Source organism: Peromyscus leucopus, chromosome 1 (assembly GCF_004664715.2).
Source record: "Peromyscus leucopus breed LL Stock chromosome 1, UCI_PerLeu_2.1, whole genome shotgun sequence".
Taxonomy (NCBI): Eukaryota; Metazoa; Chordata; class Mammalia; order Rodentia; family Cricetidae; genus Peromyscus; species Peromyscus leucopus.
Window position 1 is genome coordinate 163,358,397 of NC_051063.1, and position 18,083 is coordinate 163,376,479.

General features: G+C 45.0%; 1 protein-coding gene across 4 annotated transcripts; it reads right to left on the bottom strand.

The window, feature by feature from the left end:
* Positions 1-387: 387 nt before the first annotated feature.
* On the bottom strand, positions 388-15,259 carry LOC114681641 (zinc finger protein 790-like). 4 transcript variants are annotated; one of them, XM_037202093.1, is made up of 6 exons: positions 15,011-15,256; positions 6,710-6,780; positions 4,905-5,028; positions 4,536-4,631; positions 2,746-2,853; positions 1,789-1,877 (listed from the first exon to the last, which is right to left on the bottom strand). In XM_037202093.1, the coding sequence occupies exons 2-6, from the start codon at positions 6,716-6,718 to the stop codon at positions 1,867-1,869; spliced, it is 348 nt and encodes a 115-aa protein (XP_037057988.1). In that variant the 5' UTR covers positions 6,719-6,780; positions 15,011-15,256; the 3' UTR covers positions 1,789-1,866. The 4 variants fall into 4 exon arrangements, with proteins under 4 accessions (XP_028711076.1, XP_028711077.1, XP_037057987.1 ...); XM_028855243.2 differs by having other exon boundaries at positions 388-2,853; positions 15,011-15,259; XM_028855244.2 differs by lacking the exon at positions 15,011-15,256 and adding an exon at positions 12,314-13,107 and having other exon boundaries at positions 388-2,853.
* Positions 15,260-18,083: the final 2,824 nt, after the last annotated feature.

Below are 18,083 nucleotides of genomic sequence, written 5' to 3' on the forward strand. Positions count from 1 at the left end.
GTCTTTCCATGTCCTTATATCCAGTTTCCTCTCGTGAATATTCTCACTTTGACCAAGATATGAACCCAGGAAAGTCTTTCCACAATGCTTACACTTGTAGGGTTTTCTACTACCATGGACTAACATGGATAATGTAGCGAGTCTTCTGTCCCACCAGCCAGCTCCCAAATCACAACATAGAGACTTATTATTAATTATGAAAGCTCAGCTGACAGCTTAGGCTTGTTTCTAACTAGCTTTTTTTTTTTTTGGTTTTTCGAGACAGGGTTTCTCTGTGTAGCTTTGCGCCTCTCCTGGAACTCGCTTTGGAGACCAGGCTGGCCTCAAACTCACAGAGATCCGCCTGCCTCTGCCTCCCGAGTGCTGGGATTAAAGGCGTGCGCCACCACCGCCCGGCTCTAACTAGCTCTTATAACTTAAATTAACCCCTATCTTTTAATCTCCTTCCTGCCTCATGGCTTTATTGCCTCATCTCCTTAGAGGCCATCCTGCTTGCTTTCCATCTGGCTGGACTCCACCCTTCTTCTTCCCAGCATTCTCTCGACCTCAAAAATCCTGCCTAGCTATTGGCTGTTTAGCTTTTTATTAAGCCAATCACAGTGACATATCTTCACACAGATAGTGGCTTGAGTTACAGATGAAGGCTTTCCCAAATCTCAGTCACAGATTTCCTACCAATGTGGACATTCTAATGCTGGGTAAGATTTGAGACACAAAAATAGGCTTTTCCAAGTGTTCTGCCTTAACTTGATTTCTCATCATTATAAATCTTCTGAAACTGATTGAGCTGAGCCATGAGTAGAATCTTTCCAACACTCCTTAAATTAATAAGATTGTTTACCAGTGTGAACTCCCTCATGTTTAATAACATCTGACTGCCAGCCGAAGGCTTTTCTACATTCATTACATCCTTGGACTGTTCGACACTGTGAATTCTCTGATGTTTAATGAGGTGTGACTGCTGAATAAAGGCTTTCCCACACTCATTACATTCATAGGGCCTCTCACCAGTGTGAATCCTCTGATGCCGAGCAAGGTCTGAGGCAGAAGCAAATGCTTTCCAGCATTCCTGACACTTATAGGGCTTCTCACCGGTATGTAGTCTCTGGTGTCGAGTAAGTTCTGAACTGTATCTAAAGGCCTTTGGACATTCCTTGCACTGAAAACGTTTCTCCCTAATGTGAACTGTCTTAAGATCTGGGTCACTTGAATGCCAACTGAAGTCCTTGCCATTCTCTTTATATTCATTGGTTGTCTCGCCAGGTTGAAATTGAGTAAGTTCTGAACCACAAAGAATGGTCTCTGCATATTCCTTATCTTGCCAGATTTTCTCACTAGTATGAATTAAAGAATGCTGAGGATGTTCTAAACCAGAACTAAAGTCCTTGTCACCTCCATTGAATTCGTGTGATTTCTTACTATGACTTTTCTGATGTTGAGTTAGGTGTGCACCACGAGTGAAAGCTTTTCCACACTCCTTACATACATAAGGCTTTACACCGGTGTGAACTCTCTGATGCCGGCCAAGGTCTGATCTGCAAATAAACCCCTTCCCGCATTCCTTACACTTATAGGGCTTTTCACCAGTGTGAATCTTCTGATGGCGAGCCAGATCTGAGGGACAACGAAAGGCCTTCTCACAGTCCTTGCATTTAAAAAGTTTCTCCCTGTTGTGAATTTTCTTAAGACTGCTGACAATGGAGCGTAGACTAAAAGCCTTGCCGCACTCTTTGCATTCGTATATTTTCTTACCAGCGTGAACGGTCTGGTACTGAGTAAGTTCTGAGTCTGGAAAAAACGTCTTCCCATTTTCCTTATCTTCAAAGAACTTCTCACCAATGTAAATTAACTGTCGTTGAGTATGATCTAAGGCAAAACTAAAAGAGTTTTTACATTCTTTACATTTATGCAACTTATCACCAGTATGAATTTTCCTGTGTTGACTTAATTGTGACCCACATGTGAAAGCTTTCCCACACTCCTTGCATACGTAAGGTTTTTCACCAGTGTGGATTCTCTGATGTTTAATGAGGTGTGACTGCTGAATAAAAGCCTTTCCACACTCATTACATTCATAGGGTTTTTCACCAGTGTGAATTCTCTCATGGCGAGTGAGGTCTGAGCCGCAACTGAAAGCCTTTCCACATTCCCTACACTGATAGGGCTTCTCACCAGTATGAATCCTGTGATGTCGAGTAAGGTCTGAGCTGTAATTAAAGTACTTTCCACATTCCTTACATTCGTAAGATTTCTCACCGGTATGAATCCGAATGTGGACACTGAGTAGTGAATGAAATCTAAAGGCTTTCCCACATTCCTTACATTTAAAAGGCTTTTCCCCAGTGTGAATTCTCTTGTGACCAGTAAGACTAGACCGAAAACTAAAAGCCTTGCCACATTCTTCACACTGAAATGTTTTCTTTCCAGTGTGAACTGCACGATACCGAGTAAGTTTAGAACCAGGAGGAAAGGTTTTCCCACATTTTTTATCTTCCTCGAGTTTCTCACCCATGTGAATTAACTGAAGTTGAGTGGGGTCTGAGGCAAAACTAAAGGATTTTTCAGATTTAAATTTATTTGTTTTCTCTTCTATATTCAGTCTTGGGCACTGATTAAAAGCTGTGAGCTGATTCAAAGAGGGCAATTTTTTGTAGGTAAGTGTCATTTGCTTAAAGCATTCCTCTTGAGTCTCCTTTTGGGTTGGAAGCTGAACTCTGCCTTCCCAATCAGCTCTAGGACACGAACCTTCAAGGCTGTGGTTTGGATCAGTTTCCATTACTTCCCACTGGGATAACTGTCTTGCACATGCGCTAGATTTTGGTAGGACCTTCATCTGCCACACAGAATCTATATCTGAAAGACAATAACATAAATATATACTGTTTTACTATCCATAAAGAAAAAAAATGTCCTCAAAACAAAATCTGGACAATATTAAAAAGACAAAAAATAAACAGAAATTTCAGAGAGCTAATTTTGAAGGTGGGGGTGCCTAGACAGGACTAAGATTTTATAAAAACCAGGGGCCAAGAGGCACAAACGGGATAATCAAGACTAAGAACAGTGTAATATAGCTCATTGTTTAGTTTCTCCGGTCTCCACTTGAATGATTCCACAGGCTGCTTCCTTCATGGCTTTTAAAAATGTAAGCATTTATTTTGTGTGTATGGATGTTTGCCTGCATGTATGTCTGTGGACCATGCGTGTGCCTGTACCCAAGGAGGCCAGAAGTTCAAGAGATCCCCTAGGATTGGAGTTAGGCAGCTGTGAGCCACCATGTGGGTGCTGGGAATCAAACCTGGGACCCCTTTAAGAGCAGCCATTGAACCATCTTTTCGGCCCCTTCCTGGCTTTTTGTACAATAGGAGACACAAGCATACCCAGGCTGGCTCAGTCAAAACAGATTTAATTTTAATTTATTATTATTATTATTATTATATTATTATTATTATTATTACCATGTATGGAGAGAATCAGAGACAGACAGACAGACAAACTGTGGGCACATGTGGTACTCATTGTATGTAGGTGTGACTGTAGGCATGCACATGCCACTGCAGACATTTGGAAGTCCGTGTGTGTGTGTGTGTGTGTGTGTGTGTGTGTGTGTGTGTGTGTGTGTATGAACATGCCACCGTAGACATGTGAAGTCACACTACAGCTTTAGGAGCCATTCTCCTCTCCCACCATGGGTTTCAGGGACTGGATGCCAGTCCTCAGAAATGCAGAGCAATCAGCTCTTCTACCTGCCCGGCCCTCAGGCTTGTCCTGGCACATCATCCCACAAGGCACCTGCAGAGGAGTACTGGGTGACTGACGAAGGCCATCCTCATCCACAGAGAAGGAAATGGAGAATACAGGGAAGCGGACAAGCCATCCTGGCCATGCATTCTCCGGGTTGTCTCCCTTTGGCCCTAACCTCTTTGCAGGTAGTTCCTCTAAGTGGCCCAAACTGTTTTTTCTCACTATTCCAACATTTAACCACCAGCCTAACAGGTTCTTTTCATGCATGACGGACTATGCAAAAATTTGTGGGTATGTTCTTGTCACAGAGAATACAAGGTTTATTAATATATACTCTCTGTTAACACTAGTGAATCCGAGCTGACGTTACAAAACCGGAAAACAAGGAAGGAGAAAGTAGATCAAGTGAGGTGATTCAAGAGGGCTGCATGGGTGGCCCATGAAGGAAGGAAATCTTTTCAAGTAGCTGAAATGAATGATTTGCAAGTTTTTAGAGGATGAGGGAATTTATAAATCCCTAAATGGAAAAAGGTAAGGAGATAGCAAGAGATGGGAAGGCACTGGACCTGCGTCATTCACAGAAGAGCGGCCACTAGAGAGAAGGACAGCACTTCACCTGCTGTCACATGGGGACAGATGAGATGATGGGTAGGAGCGGACTCTGAGCGAAGGTGATGCAGGAAAGGCCGCACATGCTTCGTGCTTCATCAGGCAGGGTTAGGATGCTCGGGACCGGTGTTAGAGCTGCCGCCGCCTCCCTGCTGGATGACTGCTCACTCGCTGTTACTCACCTGGGCAAAAGCCTCTGGTCTCACTGCCCAAATCCACGTAGGCATCTTGCTCTTCTTCCAACGTGGGGAGCACACGTGGTTGATAAATGCAAAGTCCTGCATGTAAGATAAGATACAGGAAGCAACCACACGAGTAAGAATTCCCAAGTTCTCATCTGGTGGGACAATCACAAGAGCAGCAAGGACAAAGGATGCTCACTTCAGGAGGAGGACGAACACGAGGTCCCCGTGATGACTGTCATCTTTGCAGAAAACACAACCCATTTTCCCAGAAGAAACACAGGTCGGAAACCCCCTTGACATTTGAAAAATAAGTCAATACTTGACAATAAAGCACCCAGGAATGTCTAGGGTTAAACTGAGCCTTACCTACTGCGACAAGGTGGTTGTAGTTCTCCAGCATCACATCTCTGTATAAATGCCTCTGTTCCAGGTTTAGACACTCCCATTCTTCTGGAGAGAAATCTACAGCCACATCGCTGAACGTCATTACCTGCCATATGACAATTAGCCCCAGCGTCAATGGTACAATTGAACAAATGATTCAGACGGAAGGGAAAGGCTGGCGAAGGGCAGAGCAGGGGATGAGACGACGGCGAGGCAAACCAGAGTTGGCAGTTTGTGGTACGAGGAGAAGGCAATGGAACTGTGACCAATCAAGCTGAGTGCCACAGGCTCTTAAAAACTATTGCTCTGGGGACTGGAGAGATGGCTCAGTGGTCAGGAGTGCTTGCTGCACTTCTAAAGGACCTGAGCTTGGTTCTGAGCACCCATACTGGGCACCCATACTGCCCATAGCTCCGGGAAATCCGACACCCTCTTCTAGCCTCCACTGGCATCTATACACACATGATATTCACAGAAGTATACACACACACACACACACACACACATTAAAAAATAAATTGTAGAGCCAGGCGGTGATGGCGCACGCCTTTAATCCCAGCACTTGGGAGGCAGAGGCGGGCAGATCTCTGCGAGTTTGAGGCCAGCCTGGTCTACAGAGTGAGATCCAGGATAGGCTCCAAAGCTACACAGAGAAACCCTGTCTCGAAAAACAAAAAAATAAAAATAAATAAATTGTAAAAACAAACTACTTCTTGGTCACAGCATCCCTATAGGCTTCATATGAGGAACACCAGGACAAAAGGGTGGTAGCCCGAAGACATCCCAGGAGTTTATGGCAGACATCATGGAGAGAATACACCTGTTTGAAGTCCCAAACTCTAGATACATGTAAAACATGAGAAAATGCAGGCGTTTTATGGACTGTCCATTTTGTTGTTTGTTTTTACTGTAGGGTACTTTTAGTGGAACTTCCTATCAGTTTAAATTGACAGAATTTAGGGATATATTTCCCAAGTCCTGTTTTTTTTTTTTTTCTAAGCAGAGTGTGTTGTTCCATGTAAGCAACTGCCAATCAGCTAGCTGCTTGCTGATCGCCAGGTCTCTGCACACTCAGTGTTTCTGCCATGACCTCTAAATGCACTGGTAAGCGCCGCACACTGAGACAGGCCTCACCCCGACCGCAATGCTCCAGTCTGTACGCAGAGCAAGTGGGAACGTTCATATGCCGCCCCCTCCCGCCACCGTTCCGCCTATGGGTTTGAAGTGACACTCTAGGATGTCCTCTCTAGAGGCATTCCTCCTGATTAGATATTGTCTTAGGTCTAAAACACAAGGGCTGCTGACTGCCATGTGGGAGAGATAGCAGTCGAGGAGAGAGTGCCATGCAGGGAAGGCCCTAGAATGCTCCACAGCATCACTACCACCCGGAATTGACTTGGCTGAGTGTGTGATATTTTGTTTGTGCTCTATCTAACAAATAAGGCTTGCCTGGAGATCAGAGTGCGGAGCTAGCCACTAGTTAACCATAGAGGCCGGGCAGTAGTGACACACACCTTTAATCCTAGCACTAGGGAGGTAGAGACAGTAATATAAGGCCAGCAGAGACAGGAGCTTGGCCTCTTTCAGGCTGAGGAGTTGGCGAGGTGAGAGGCGGCTGTGGCTTGCTCCTTTGTCTCTCTGATCTTTCAGCGTTTACCCCAATATCTGGCTCTGGGTTTTTATTATTAAGACCAGTTAGGATGCTCACTATAGTTAAGTAGTTTGAGAACAAGGGACAAAAACATTCCTATGAGAAGAAATAATTATTTTTGAGAATACAAACTCACATGGGCCATGATTGAAAACTTGTGAATGTGACCAGTCCTCTTCTTGATTCCTATTGTTATGAAGGCAACTCCTGAGGAAACAGAGCACAGGGAAGAGAATCATGAGATGCCTGACTTTCCAGTGACCTTGCAAACGGATGAGAAAAAAGACCACATTCTTCCCTGGAGGAAGGCAAGAGGGAGTGTGATGAAATGCTGGTCCTACCAAAAATCAAGAGAACCCCAACTAAAACAGGATGGAGTTATAATCGAATTAGTTGTGTCAAAAATCATTCCACAGCTGGGCAGTGGTGGTGCACACCTTTAACCCCAGCACTCAGGAGACAAAGGCAGGTGGATATCTGTGTTCCAGGTCAGCCTGGTCTACAGAGGTAGTTCTAGGACAGCCAGAGGTACACAGAGAAACCCTGTCTCAAAAAACAAACAACAACAACAAAAATCATTCCATAGATCAGGATATGAGACAAAGTTATTCTGATTGTATCTAAATGTCTCCAATAACTCTACAAAGCTGGAGTTAGAAATCTTCAAAGGCAATGGAACTCTCCCTTCTGGAAGCCCATCAGAGCTACCCAGACTCCGCTGTGTGTCCAGGACAGCAGCTCCCATTTTCCCCGTGTCTAACAAACCTACTGAATCATTTTCATCTAGAGCATCTAAGAAGGGTCACACTGTAAAACTGAAGACAGTTTTGAGGCTCTCACAAGCCTCAGGAAACACCATGCAGTGGGACAAGTGTTATCAGGGCATCTGCAGAACCCAGCACACAGTCCAGCTCCACTGCCAGCCTCCATTAACCTCTAATCTCTGACACAGTCCTAACAAGTGTGCTTTACAGCCTGGGCCTCAGATCTCATCTCTGCAGAGAGAAACAACTGCTCTATTAAAACCTTATTTGTACTTTATATGAATGAGTATTTTGCCTGCATGAACGTCTGTGCACCGCATGTGTGCCTGGTGCTCCCTGAGGCCAGGAGAGGGATAGGGAGACTTGAGACTAATTATTACACAGTTTGAAGGAGGACCAATTCGAAATCTGCATTCCTCCTGAAATCGTGTAGAGGAATCAGAAATACACAGAACCTATGTGGACACTCCAGCAATGAGAAGAACTCATTCTATGAGTGGGCCAAACACTGAACGCAAGATTCTAACAGAAATGATATGACACCTGAGTTTCTGTGAGTTCTAGGCCAGCCAGGACTCCATAGTCAGACACTGTCAAAAAGAAAAAAAAGGAAAGGAAAGGAAAGGGAAAAAAAGGAAAGGAAAAGAAAGAGGGAAAAAAGGAAAGGAAAGGAAAGGAAAGGAAAGGAAAGGAAAGGAAAGGAAAGGAAAGGAAAGGAAAGGAAAGGAAAGGAAAGGAAAGGAAAGGAAAGGAAAGGAAAGGAAAAAAGATGTAAGGGAGATTCAAGGTGGCAAAAGAAATACATTGTGAGACTGTTAAATGTATACCGATACCTAGCTGTCTAAATAAGTATCATGAAAGGGCATGATGGCCTGGGGGAAATGGCACAAAAATCATCAATACCAAAACATTACCTAATAAAAGCATTAGATTAGAAAACATGAAGAGTGGATGCGCTGGAGAGGTGCCTGGGGGTTAAGAGCACTGTTGCTCTTGAGAAAACCTGCACCCACATGATGGTACACGGCATCCGTAATTCCAGTTCCTCTGTGAGGAACCAGACATGCTCGTGGTATACATTCACAGGCAAAATGTTCATGCACATAAAGTTATAAAAAAATTTAAAAACCATGCAGAGTTGTTCTAAAATGATCAACTGTCAGTAACAGAAAGGAAATTCAAGTTTTAATTAGACTTTTCCATCCTGAAAAACTTATGGGTTTTTAGCATATTTGTAGAAAAAGAAATGAGAGATGCAATGACTATCTAGCCAATCTATTATTCCTTTTTAATTAATAAATAACTTATTTTGGCTTTTTGAGACAGGGTTTCATTATGAAGCCCTGGCGGGCCTAGAACTTATTAAGTAGATCAGGCTAGCCTCAAACTCACAGAACTCGCTTGTTCCTGCCTCCAGAGTACTGGGATCAAAGGCTGGTGCCACCACACCCAGCTCATCAATTTTTAAAGATACAAAGAGTAACCACGAGTGGACATACCCCTGTAATCCAGAATTTAAGAGATTGAAGCAGGAGGATCACTATGGCCTCAAGGCCAGCCTGGGCTACTTAGGAAGATCCAGTCTTAAGGGTGGGGGGGGAGAGGGGAGCAAGCAAAAGGTGTGTGTGTGTGTGTGTGTGTGTGTGTGTGTGTGTGTGTGTGTAATGCTATGATATAAGAACTTTGAGAATATTCACAAAAGTCCTTTCTGAAAAAAAATACTAGAGGTCACACAGAAACAAACAGGAAAAAAAAATCAGCAAAATAACTGCAATGGACTGGATACATTTAAATGTGATTCTAAATAAAAAGCAAGGTGGGAGTTAGGGTGGCCAGCATCCTGAACGTCCAACACTGTGTGCTAGCCTCCTTTATTCAACAGAATGGACTTCTGAATGAGTAAGACACTGTGAGGTGGGAGATGTAATTCAGTGTGTGGCGTGCTTTCCAAGAATTCACCAAGTTCTTAGCACCGCCCAGACTAACTGCTGTTCTACCTCTCAGCTAACACTGACAGAGAAAAGCTTAGAGTGTTTCCACGGTCTTCAATTCTCTCCTCATTTTGTGTTGCCCCCACTTCAACTACCTTTTAACACTGAAATTGCTTTCATATTTGTTGCTAAGCCAGGCAGGGTAGACTGGGAGTTTTCCTACCCAGTCAGCCAACCACTGATTGGTTCTTTCTGCAAAAAGAGTAAACATGACTTGTTATAATATTTGAACGAAGCACGCCCACAAGAGCCCATGGCAGCGATCTTCATCTTTTTGAACACGTGCAGCATGACCCTGAACTGAGCATTCCTGGAAAGGGGTCTCATTGTTCCTTCATGAACTATGACCCTATCAAGGACTATGGGGGTCCAGCCCCTCGATAGTCCCCTCCCAGGGTCCGGGAAGAATCTACAACCAGCTGATAATCTTTAATGTGAAGAAATGAATCTATGTACATGAAACTCCTTAGTTCATACACTTTATTATTCTGTGATAGTTCTCTCTCTACACAGCTTCTATTCTGCTCTCTTGTTTAGCTCCTTTCTTGCCTGATTTCTCTATATTTATCTACTGTCCCCTCTAGGTTCTATCTTAATTCCTTCATCTAGTTTTGTCCCTTCTAGGTTCTCATCTATCTAGTTCTTTCCCCTATCAGCTCCTCTCCCATCTCCTTCTCTCTCATCTGGCTCTTCCTCATCTTGTTCTTCCCCATCTGGCTCTTCCTCATCTTCCATCTCATTCCTCTAGTCCTCTCTTTTAGCCCTTCAATCTAGTTCTTCCCCATCTCGGTTCGTTCCTCTCAAGTTCTTACCCATCTAGCTCTTCCATTCTCTTTTCTCTCCTCTCTGTCCTCTGCTTTACAGTTATGTATCTCCCCAAAATCACAGTCCTCCCCTCCACCCAGGACACTCAGCCTGAACTTCCTCAGGCAGTGATTGTCTGCTATCAGGATCACAAAGAGGGGCAGTAGTTGTTAATTACCATTTGCGACCCAAAGGGGAAGTGACTAATGAATTAACTAAAGGCTAAATACTGGTAATATCTAAGAGGAGGGATCTTATGCGCACAACTATAATCTTAAATGTGTTTGGTAAAAGATGTTAAAAATCTATAAGTTGTGCTCCTATCTGTCCAAGCTGTCTGCCGTTTTTTCTGCAGGGTGGGGGAAAGTGTGCTCAGTCTCTAGGCAACCTGTGTACAGATAGATGCTTCTGGTGATAGTTAAAGGGAGATCTGGAACTGGAGGTAAGATTTGGGAAAGGAGGAAGTTAAGTTTAATTAGCACATCCACCAGGCCTTCTCAAACAGGTAGCCTGGATGCTTAAGTCTGTTCTTAGAAAGTACAGAGGTATCTCTGATAAGGTACTTTCCTCCATCTGGGGATGGACCTGGCCGGATGCTGCCAATGATGATAATACAGGGAACTGGGGTTCTGGCTGAGCATAGCTGTTATCGCAGAATGTTATCTATATATTCCTAGAAGTGGTTAGGTAAGTAGTTAGAGGTCTATAAAGTTAGTAAGGCTGTAAGAAAGGAGGGGTCTTGGCTAAATTGTGTAAAGCTATTACTTAATGTCTACCTGACCTAGGCGGTGTCCCCTTGTGGAATTTACCTTAAGTCAGGAGACTCGCCTGTGGGTTGTTATCACTGTTAGTCCTCGGAAATTGGATGACCACCTGGGTGATGTCTCCTTTAGTCCTTGAAAGTGGCTAGGGGAGATATCTGATTCCAGAGAAAGCCTTTCCTGAGGCTGTTCTCCAAATGCCTGGAATGTGTATGTCTAGAGAGTGATCAGTCCACATTGTTAGCCCTTCTTAGGGAAAAATCAATTGGGAAAACCATGAAGGCACACATGATTTTCATAACAGAAGACAGCTGACATATAACAAGCCAAGTAACACCAAAAACTCCTTGGAATTTGGCTTCCTCTGGAGGAATTCCCTGATTCCTCCAGGTAGTGACTTTGCCATAACCAGCTGAGTTCTTATGATATTCCTGCGGCCCGCAGCATGACCCCAGAGCACTTTCCTACAGGTATTCAAATAGGTTCCCAGGAGAGACTCACCACCCTGTTCCAAGGAATAAGCCCAGCATTTTCCTCCATCTTCTGCAAATAAAGGTTTCTCTGCTTTAGAAAATGGTACTCTACTTGCAACTTTAAGATTTTACTTTTAAAAATGTTTATGTATATCTGGGGGAGGGGGTATGTAAACTTGAACGCTGGTACCCAGGGGCCATTGGGCATCTCGGAGCCTCTGAACCTGGAGGAGATTGTGAGCCTCCTGAATGTGAGCTAGGAACTGAACTTAAGTCCTCTGCAAGAACAGAAAATGCTTTTAACCGCTGAACCATTTCTCCAGTTTTTATTTCCATTTTAAAAAAAGGATTTATGTGTGGCATGTGTGCAGTGTGTGTGTGTGTGTGTGTGTGTGTGTGTGTGTGTGTGTGTGCGCGCACATGAGTGCAGGTGCTGGGGCAGGAAGGTCCATGTCTGGAGTTACAAGCAAGAGCGGCCGACATCAGTGCTAAGAACCAAACTCAGATCCTCTGCAATAGTAGCATGCACCCTGAAGTCCCGAGCCTCTCCTGTCCCCTTCTCCACTCTTATCCTAGTTGTATTTAGGCCATTTCGCTGGCCAAGATGTGAACTCACTTCCTTCAGTTCCACCCTCGCTTTTAGAAATTACAATGTCTATTATTAAACACAACGTTCATTCTTGGCGGTGCCAGGGCTGCGGCTCTATCCTGTTTACACACACTGTCGGGTACGTTTAAACTGTCCACTGAATATGACCATCGCTTTCCGGAACACGCACGCACGCACACGCACACACACGCACACACACACACACACACACACACACACACACACACACACACACACACACACACACACACACACACACACACGGCAGGGCAATCCCCCGCAGCTCCCATATTAGTGCCAAGTGTGTACCCCACAAGCCCCAAGCTCCCGTACGAACCCCAACTCTGCCAGCCCGGAACACCACCACATCCTCTTCAGAACTCCGCGCTCCGTAGGAAAGCCCTTCACCCCTGAACTCGATCTCCATGGACATTCTGATTCCAGGCCTTATACTGACACTATGCCCCACACAGCCTGGACGTCCCTAGGGATTCGGGTCTGAAGCCAATTGGGTCGGAACTCGAGGAAGTTGCTTGTTAACAGTGCACTCTGGGAAATGTAGTCCAACGCTGTATGGTCTTTAACAAAAGACTAGACCACAACTATCAATTTACAGGCCCTAGCTTTAAACTCTATTACTTCCATTGGCAGAGAACATCCCTCACACAACGCCAACAACTGATCACGAGAACTTCAGAAATTTCAGGTCACGCAGAGATGGTCTACATACTGCTCTTCCTCAGCTATGCAAACGATGGCCCCTGCCATCTTTGGACAGCAATGGCCAAGGGTGTGATGGCTCCTGGGAAATGTAGTCCACAGCCTAGGAAGCCAGAGAAATCGGCCTCTGAAAGATGGCCAATAAATGAGGGACACTGACAGACACATGGGTTCCTGCTACAAGATCTTGTAAAACAGCATCATGCTAGAGGTGAGGTTGGACTGTCTCTACTCCAGCTGGTTGACTCACTACCTCTTATCACACTAGCACCTGCCTGCGTTAGGATAAGAGACAGAAATGGTTTTAGTTGGTGCCCATCCCACACGAAAATCCTATCTTGAACTCGGGTTTAGTATCTCTTCCATTCTCAAACAAACAGAAATACCTCAGTCCCATCCTCCAGGCAATCTTTTAAAAATTGTTTTTAGTTTGTTTATTTATGTGTATGGGTGTTTTGCCTGTGTGTGTGTCCATGCACGTGGACAGGGCATCAGATCCACTGGAACTGGGGTTACAGACAATTATGAACCGCCATGAAGGTGGTGGGATTCAAACCTAGTTTGCAAGAGCAGCAAGTGTTCTTAACTGCTGAGCCATCTCTCCGTCCCCTTCAATTACCCTTAAAGCATTGTTTTAAAGGCCTGATCACGGTTACATTATTAGTACCTGGCATATTGATGCCATCCGTTTTTGCTTAAGTCCTCACAGAGGAGGAATGGTGACCAAAAGCTCACATCGATTAAAAGAGCAGGGCTTATACGGAAGTCTTTTAGGCATTTCAGTGGTGTCAGACAATGAATGTCTGTGCTATGTATGGTTCTCATTTGGCTACTTCGATAAGAACCTCCTTCACTGTTTAGTCACCCACCAGTCTCTTGTTCGAACTAGATTCCACCCAGTTTGGTGAAGTTATAATCTACCCGAGAGAGGATGGTGCAAGACCTGGATTTTAATTCAGACACCAACAGATGTGCAGGGTGTGGTGGTACTCTCCTATAACCCTGGCACTTAGAAAATGGAGATGTGAGGATCCAGGAGTTCAGAGCTGGACTCTATCTATCTTGTTGGAGGCCAGCATAAGCTACAGACCATCTCAAAAACAAAAACCCCCACCTGACAACTGTGCCTGAGCTTGGATCTTTAATCATGTTACTACATATACGTGTGTGTGTGTGTGTGTGTGTGTGTGTATATTCACATATATATACACAGTATATAGTTTGTATATGTATATACACATATATAGTTTATATTTATATACAGTACACACACATATATACACAGTATATAGTTTGTATATGTATATACATATATACAGTTTATATATATATACATATATATACACACACACACACATTTTTATATATGAGGGCCCCCACCTGTAATCCCAGCACTGGCAGATAGTCTCTGGTCAGCATAGTTTGCACAGCAAGTTCTAGACTAGCTAGGGCTACACAGAGAGGCCATGACTCAAAAAGGAAAGGAGGGAGTGTTATACCGTTAAAATTTCTGAATACTTCCGAGGAGGACAAGAGACGGCATTTTGCTTTCAAAGTCTGGATTACATGGCCGCCCATCGCTGTAGCTGCGCTCCCCCGTTCCTCTGCACTGTTACTTTAATCGTGCCGGATGATGCTCTCTGTAATAAATGCAGTCACCTCGCTGGGGAGGGCGTGGTGGTTCACTCCTGGTATCTCAGTCTTTAAGAGGGAGAGGGATTGCCTCCTGAAGGGTGACCAGGGCTAAACAGCAATGTCGTCTGTCCAAACAAACCCAAAACAACAGAAACCACTTGGAAGTGGAGGCAGGAGGAAGGACCCGGAGTTCAGGTCAACCTTGGTTATAAAGAGACTAGGAGGCCGGCTCAAAAGCCAAACAACAACGACAAACTTCACCTGTGTCTCAAGAACTCTCTAAAGGGAACACATCTGCTTGGAGGATCCTGGGCATAACGTTCCCCCTTCCACATACATACACAAAAGCATCTCCGCGGACAAAACAAAACACACTGTGTTTAAAAAGTCCTAATGCCCGTGGACTGCCTTCGCACAATTATCTTGGGGAAAAATAAAAATGCTAATTAGTTATTATCAGCTGTTCCTTTTCCTCCCATAATGTACAGGAAGAAACACAATTACTAATCGTAATTTGAAAAGAAAATGAGATTTAGGAGGCTTCAGATTTCTCTATAATCTCAGCCACTCGGGCAGTGACCAAGACACAAGTAAGCTTTCCATGCACATGCAGTGTTCCCTCCCCACTCACAGGACCGCACAGCTCCTCCGCAGCTCCTCGGGCGCACATTTTTCTTACCTCCCAGTTTCTCTGTCGTTCAGCTCTCCCCGGACCCAGTCGCACACGTAATCTCCCCATGATCTCTCTCACACCCACTCAGGCCTGCCATTGCGGAATCTGTCACCTACAGGACGAGGCTGGCTTCCTCTTGGTCAAACTGCCCCGCCTGGTTTGGTTTCAGAACCCCGAGTCCCACATTCGCTTCGGATTCCGAACAGCCTCCCTGGTCAGATTTCCGCCTGGGGATTGGATGACTCAGCCCACGCTGGCCGCGCCCATCCGGTCTCTGGTACGGTCTTGGACTACATTTCCCAGAAGACCCCGTAGTCCCGTAAGTCGCCACTAGAGTGGAGGTTCCCTGAAAATTCACGGCTCTGAGACAGGGCTGGGTCCAAGAAAGATTGGAGTAGACCAGTTAAACCTGCAAGGACAATTTCGTTTAAGTGGGTAAAGGAGCTAAGCCTGATGACCTGAGTTCGATCCCCGGGGACACACACGGTTGAAGGCGAGAAGTGATTCCTGCAAGGTGTCTGCTGAACGCCACACGCGTGCCCACATGCACACACGCAAAAATAAACAATTTTTGTTTGTTTGTTTTTAAGGAGTATTGCAACAAGTTTAGCACAGTAGGTCACGCCTTTAATTCCAGCAGTCGGGAAGCGGAGGCAGGAGGAGCGCTACGAATTGAAGGCCAGTCTGGGCTGTCTCTAACAAATAAGTATTGCCAATAGTCAACTGAGGAATTACGGCCAACCAGCAGGATGAGGACAGAGTGCTTGGTAAAGCATTGGACAAACTTTTTCAATAGGAGGGGTTCTTACCAAGGACTCCGCTAACCTCGGGTTGACAACGGCCGGGGAGGAGGTCTAATAGAAATGAGGGTTGAGAGGAGCCTGAGCAAAGTCTGGTCTAGGGAGCCCTTGTCAGCAAGGGTTTCCTCACGACTCTGATAAACAGCTGGACAGTTTGTGCGGGTTGTCTGAGACGCAGCTTTGAGCACAGACTTCTGCCCCCTGCCGCTTCCTGGACTACATTTCCCAGAGGCCCCTGGGCTTTGTGCTTCCCTCTTCTGAAAACCTCTTTGGAGGAGTGGGCAAGATACTCCAGCTAGGTTTGGGGAGAACTTGGTTAGCCTCTTTAGGGATAACGAGGCGCCTTGGTGCCAAGTGTCTGGATGGTCAGCCTGTGCGGAGCATGGAGGGAGCAAGCTGACTCAGGGAGACCGTGGGACGTGTAGGATCGTCACCGTGTGTCTGGGTGACAGTGGAGGGACTGTGAAGGCGGCAGGGATTGCTTGATTGGCGATTGATGATCACGTCCTTTGTGTGTGAGTGGCGTTTGACAGGTCCCTTGAGTGTACATTCCCTGGACTTAAGTGTTTGTGAGCACTGGCAAATTCTGAGAGAGGGTGAGGTGCCTCCACTGAGAAGTGTGACTACTTCCCAGTGTGCCTTCCTACTTTTGGTGGGGTGTGGGGGCAGGGGTCTCCGTGCGAACTCTGCTGTTGTGACTCTGCCTGCGGCCTGGTATGTGCCAAGGCTTGCATCGGGGGTGGATTGTGTTTTCGTTTGAGGCGCCTGTGTGTCCCCGTAGTGTGAGTGTGATTGATTGGAGAGTCGGGTAAGGGTCTTCCTTGTGCCTTTGTGACTCGAGTCACGGGAGACTTGGGACAGATGCTGTCCTGAACTAGTCACCCTACTTAGTCTGATGCTCGGTCTGCATTGGAAGCCCCTAGACTTCTCTGATTTCTTTTTGTATGTGATGGGTTGCTGTGGATTATGCTCATTGTTAATAAAACACTGACTGGCTGGTAGCAGAAAGTATAGGCTGGTGGTCAGACTGAGGATGGGGCTGGGAGCTGGCTGATGGGACAGAGAAAGCCGTGCTACAAATGGTGTTAAATGTGGGGACATGTACTTCCACATAAGACCTGAGAAAGCTTTTTTAAAAAGGTTACAAACACACAAAAATAGTGCCAAACATGGCTTCCTAGTCCCACAGCCTCTCATGCAGGCTGCAGTACAGAGATGCTTTCCTGTCACTGCCTGCAGGCAGCAGACAATGAGCTAAGCTGAGGGTTGTAGTCAAAAGTTTTCTCCGGTCCTGCCTGGCCACAGTTCCATAGCCACTTATAAAATAATCACTCAGAGGCTTAATATTATTTACAAACGGTATGGCCTATGGCCGGCTTCTTGCTAGCTAGCTCTTTCATCTTAAATTAACCCATTTCTACAACATCTGTTGTACCACGTGTTCCATGGCTTTGCTGGTCTGCTGGCATGTTGCTCCCTGGGCAGCAGGTTAGTGTCTCTCTAGACTCTGCCTTTCTCTTTCCTGTCTCTCCCTTTGGATTTCCCAGCTGCCTCTAAGCTGTCTTGCCATAGGCCAAAGCAGCTTATTTATTAACCAATGGGAACAACATTTATTGCCAGTATACAGAAATACATTCCACAGCAGATGGTGGTTTAAGATTTTGCTCATGCAGACAGAAAAGGTTACAGATATGCAGTAGGGTAGGTTCAGATGGAAAAAAACTCCAAACAGGTTGCAGTGTGTTTAACAATGTATATAGGCTTAAGAAAAAAGAAAAAAGAGTATAGACAGCCATAAAAATAAATAAATAAAAAATTTGAAAATAGCCGGGCAGTGGTGGCGCATGCCTTTAATCCCAGCACTCGGGAGGCAGAGGAAGGCAGATCTCTGTGAGTTCGAGGCCAGCCTGGTCTACAAAGCGAGTTCCAGGAAAGGCGCAAAGCTACACAGAGAAACCCTGTCTCAAAAAACCAAAAAAAAAAAAAAAAAAAAAAAAAAAAAATGAAAAAAATAGCATAAAGTCTTTAAAAAAGAGTAAAGTAATTTAAAGAAGAATAAGCCATATAGACATGTGAAATACACAGGGAGTCTGGATCCTGTATGTTATTGTGTTGTCTACGAAATATTTTTGGTTGCTGATAAGCAAACAACAGCTGTTGGGAGACATGGGATTGTGAAAGGGACTGTTGAAATGAACCAGCATAGAAACTTTAAGGTTGCCTTAACTTTAAAATGGAACTAAAAAAAAATGTTTTGCTTTGGAGAAGAGGTTATGCTT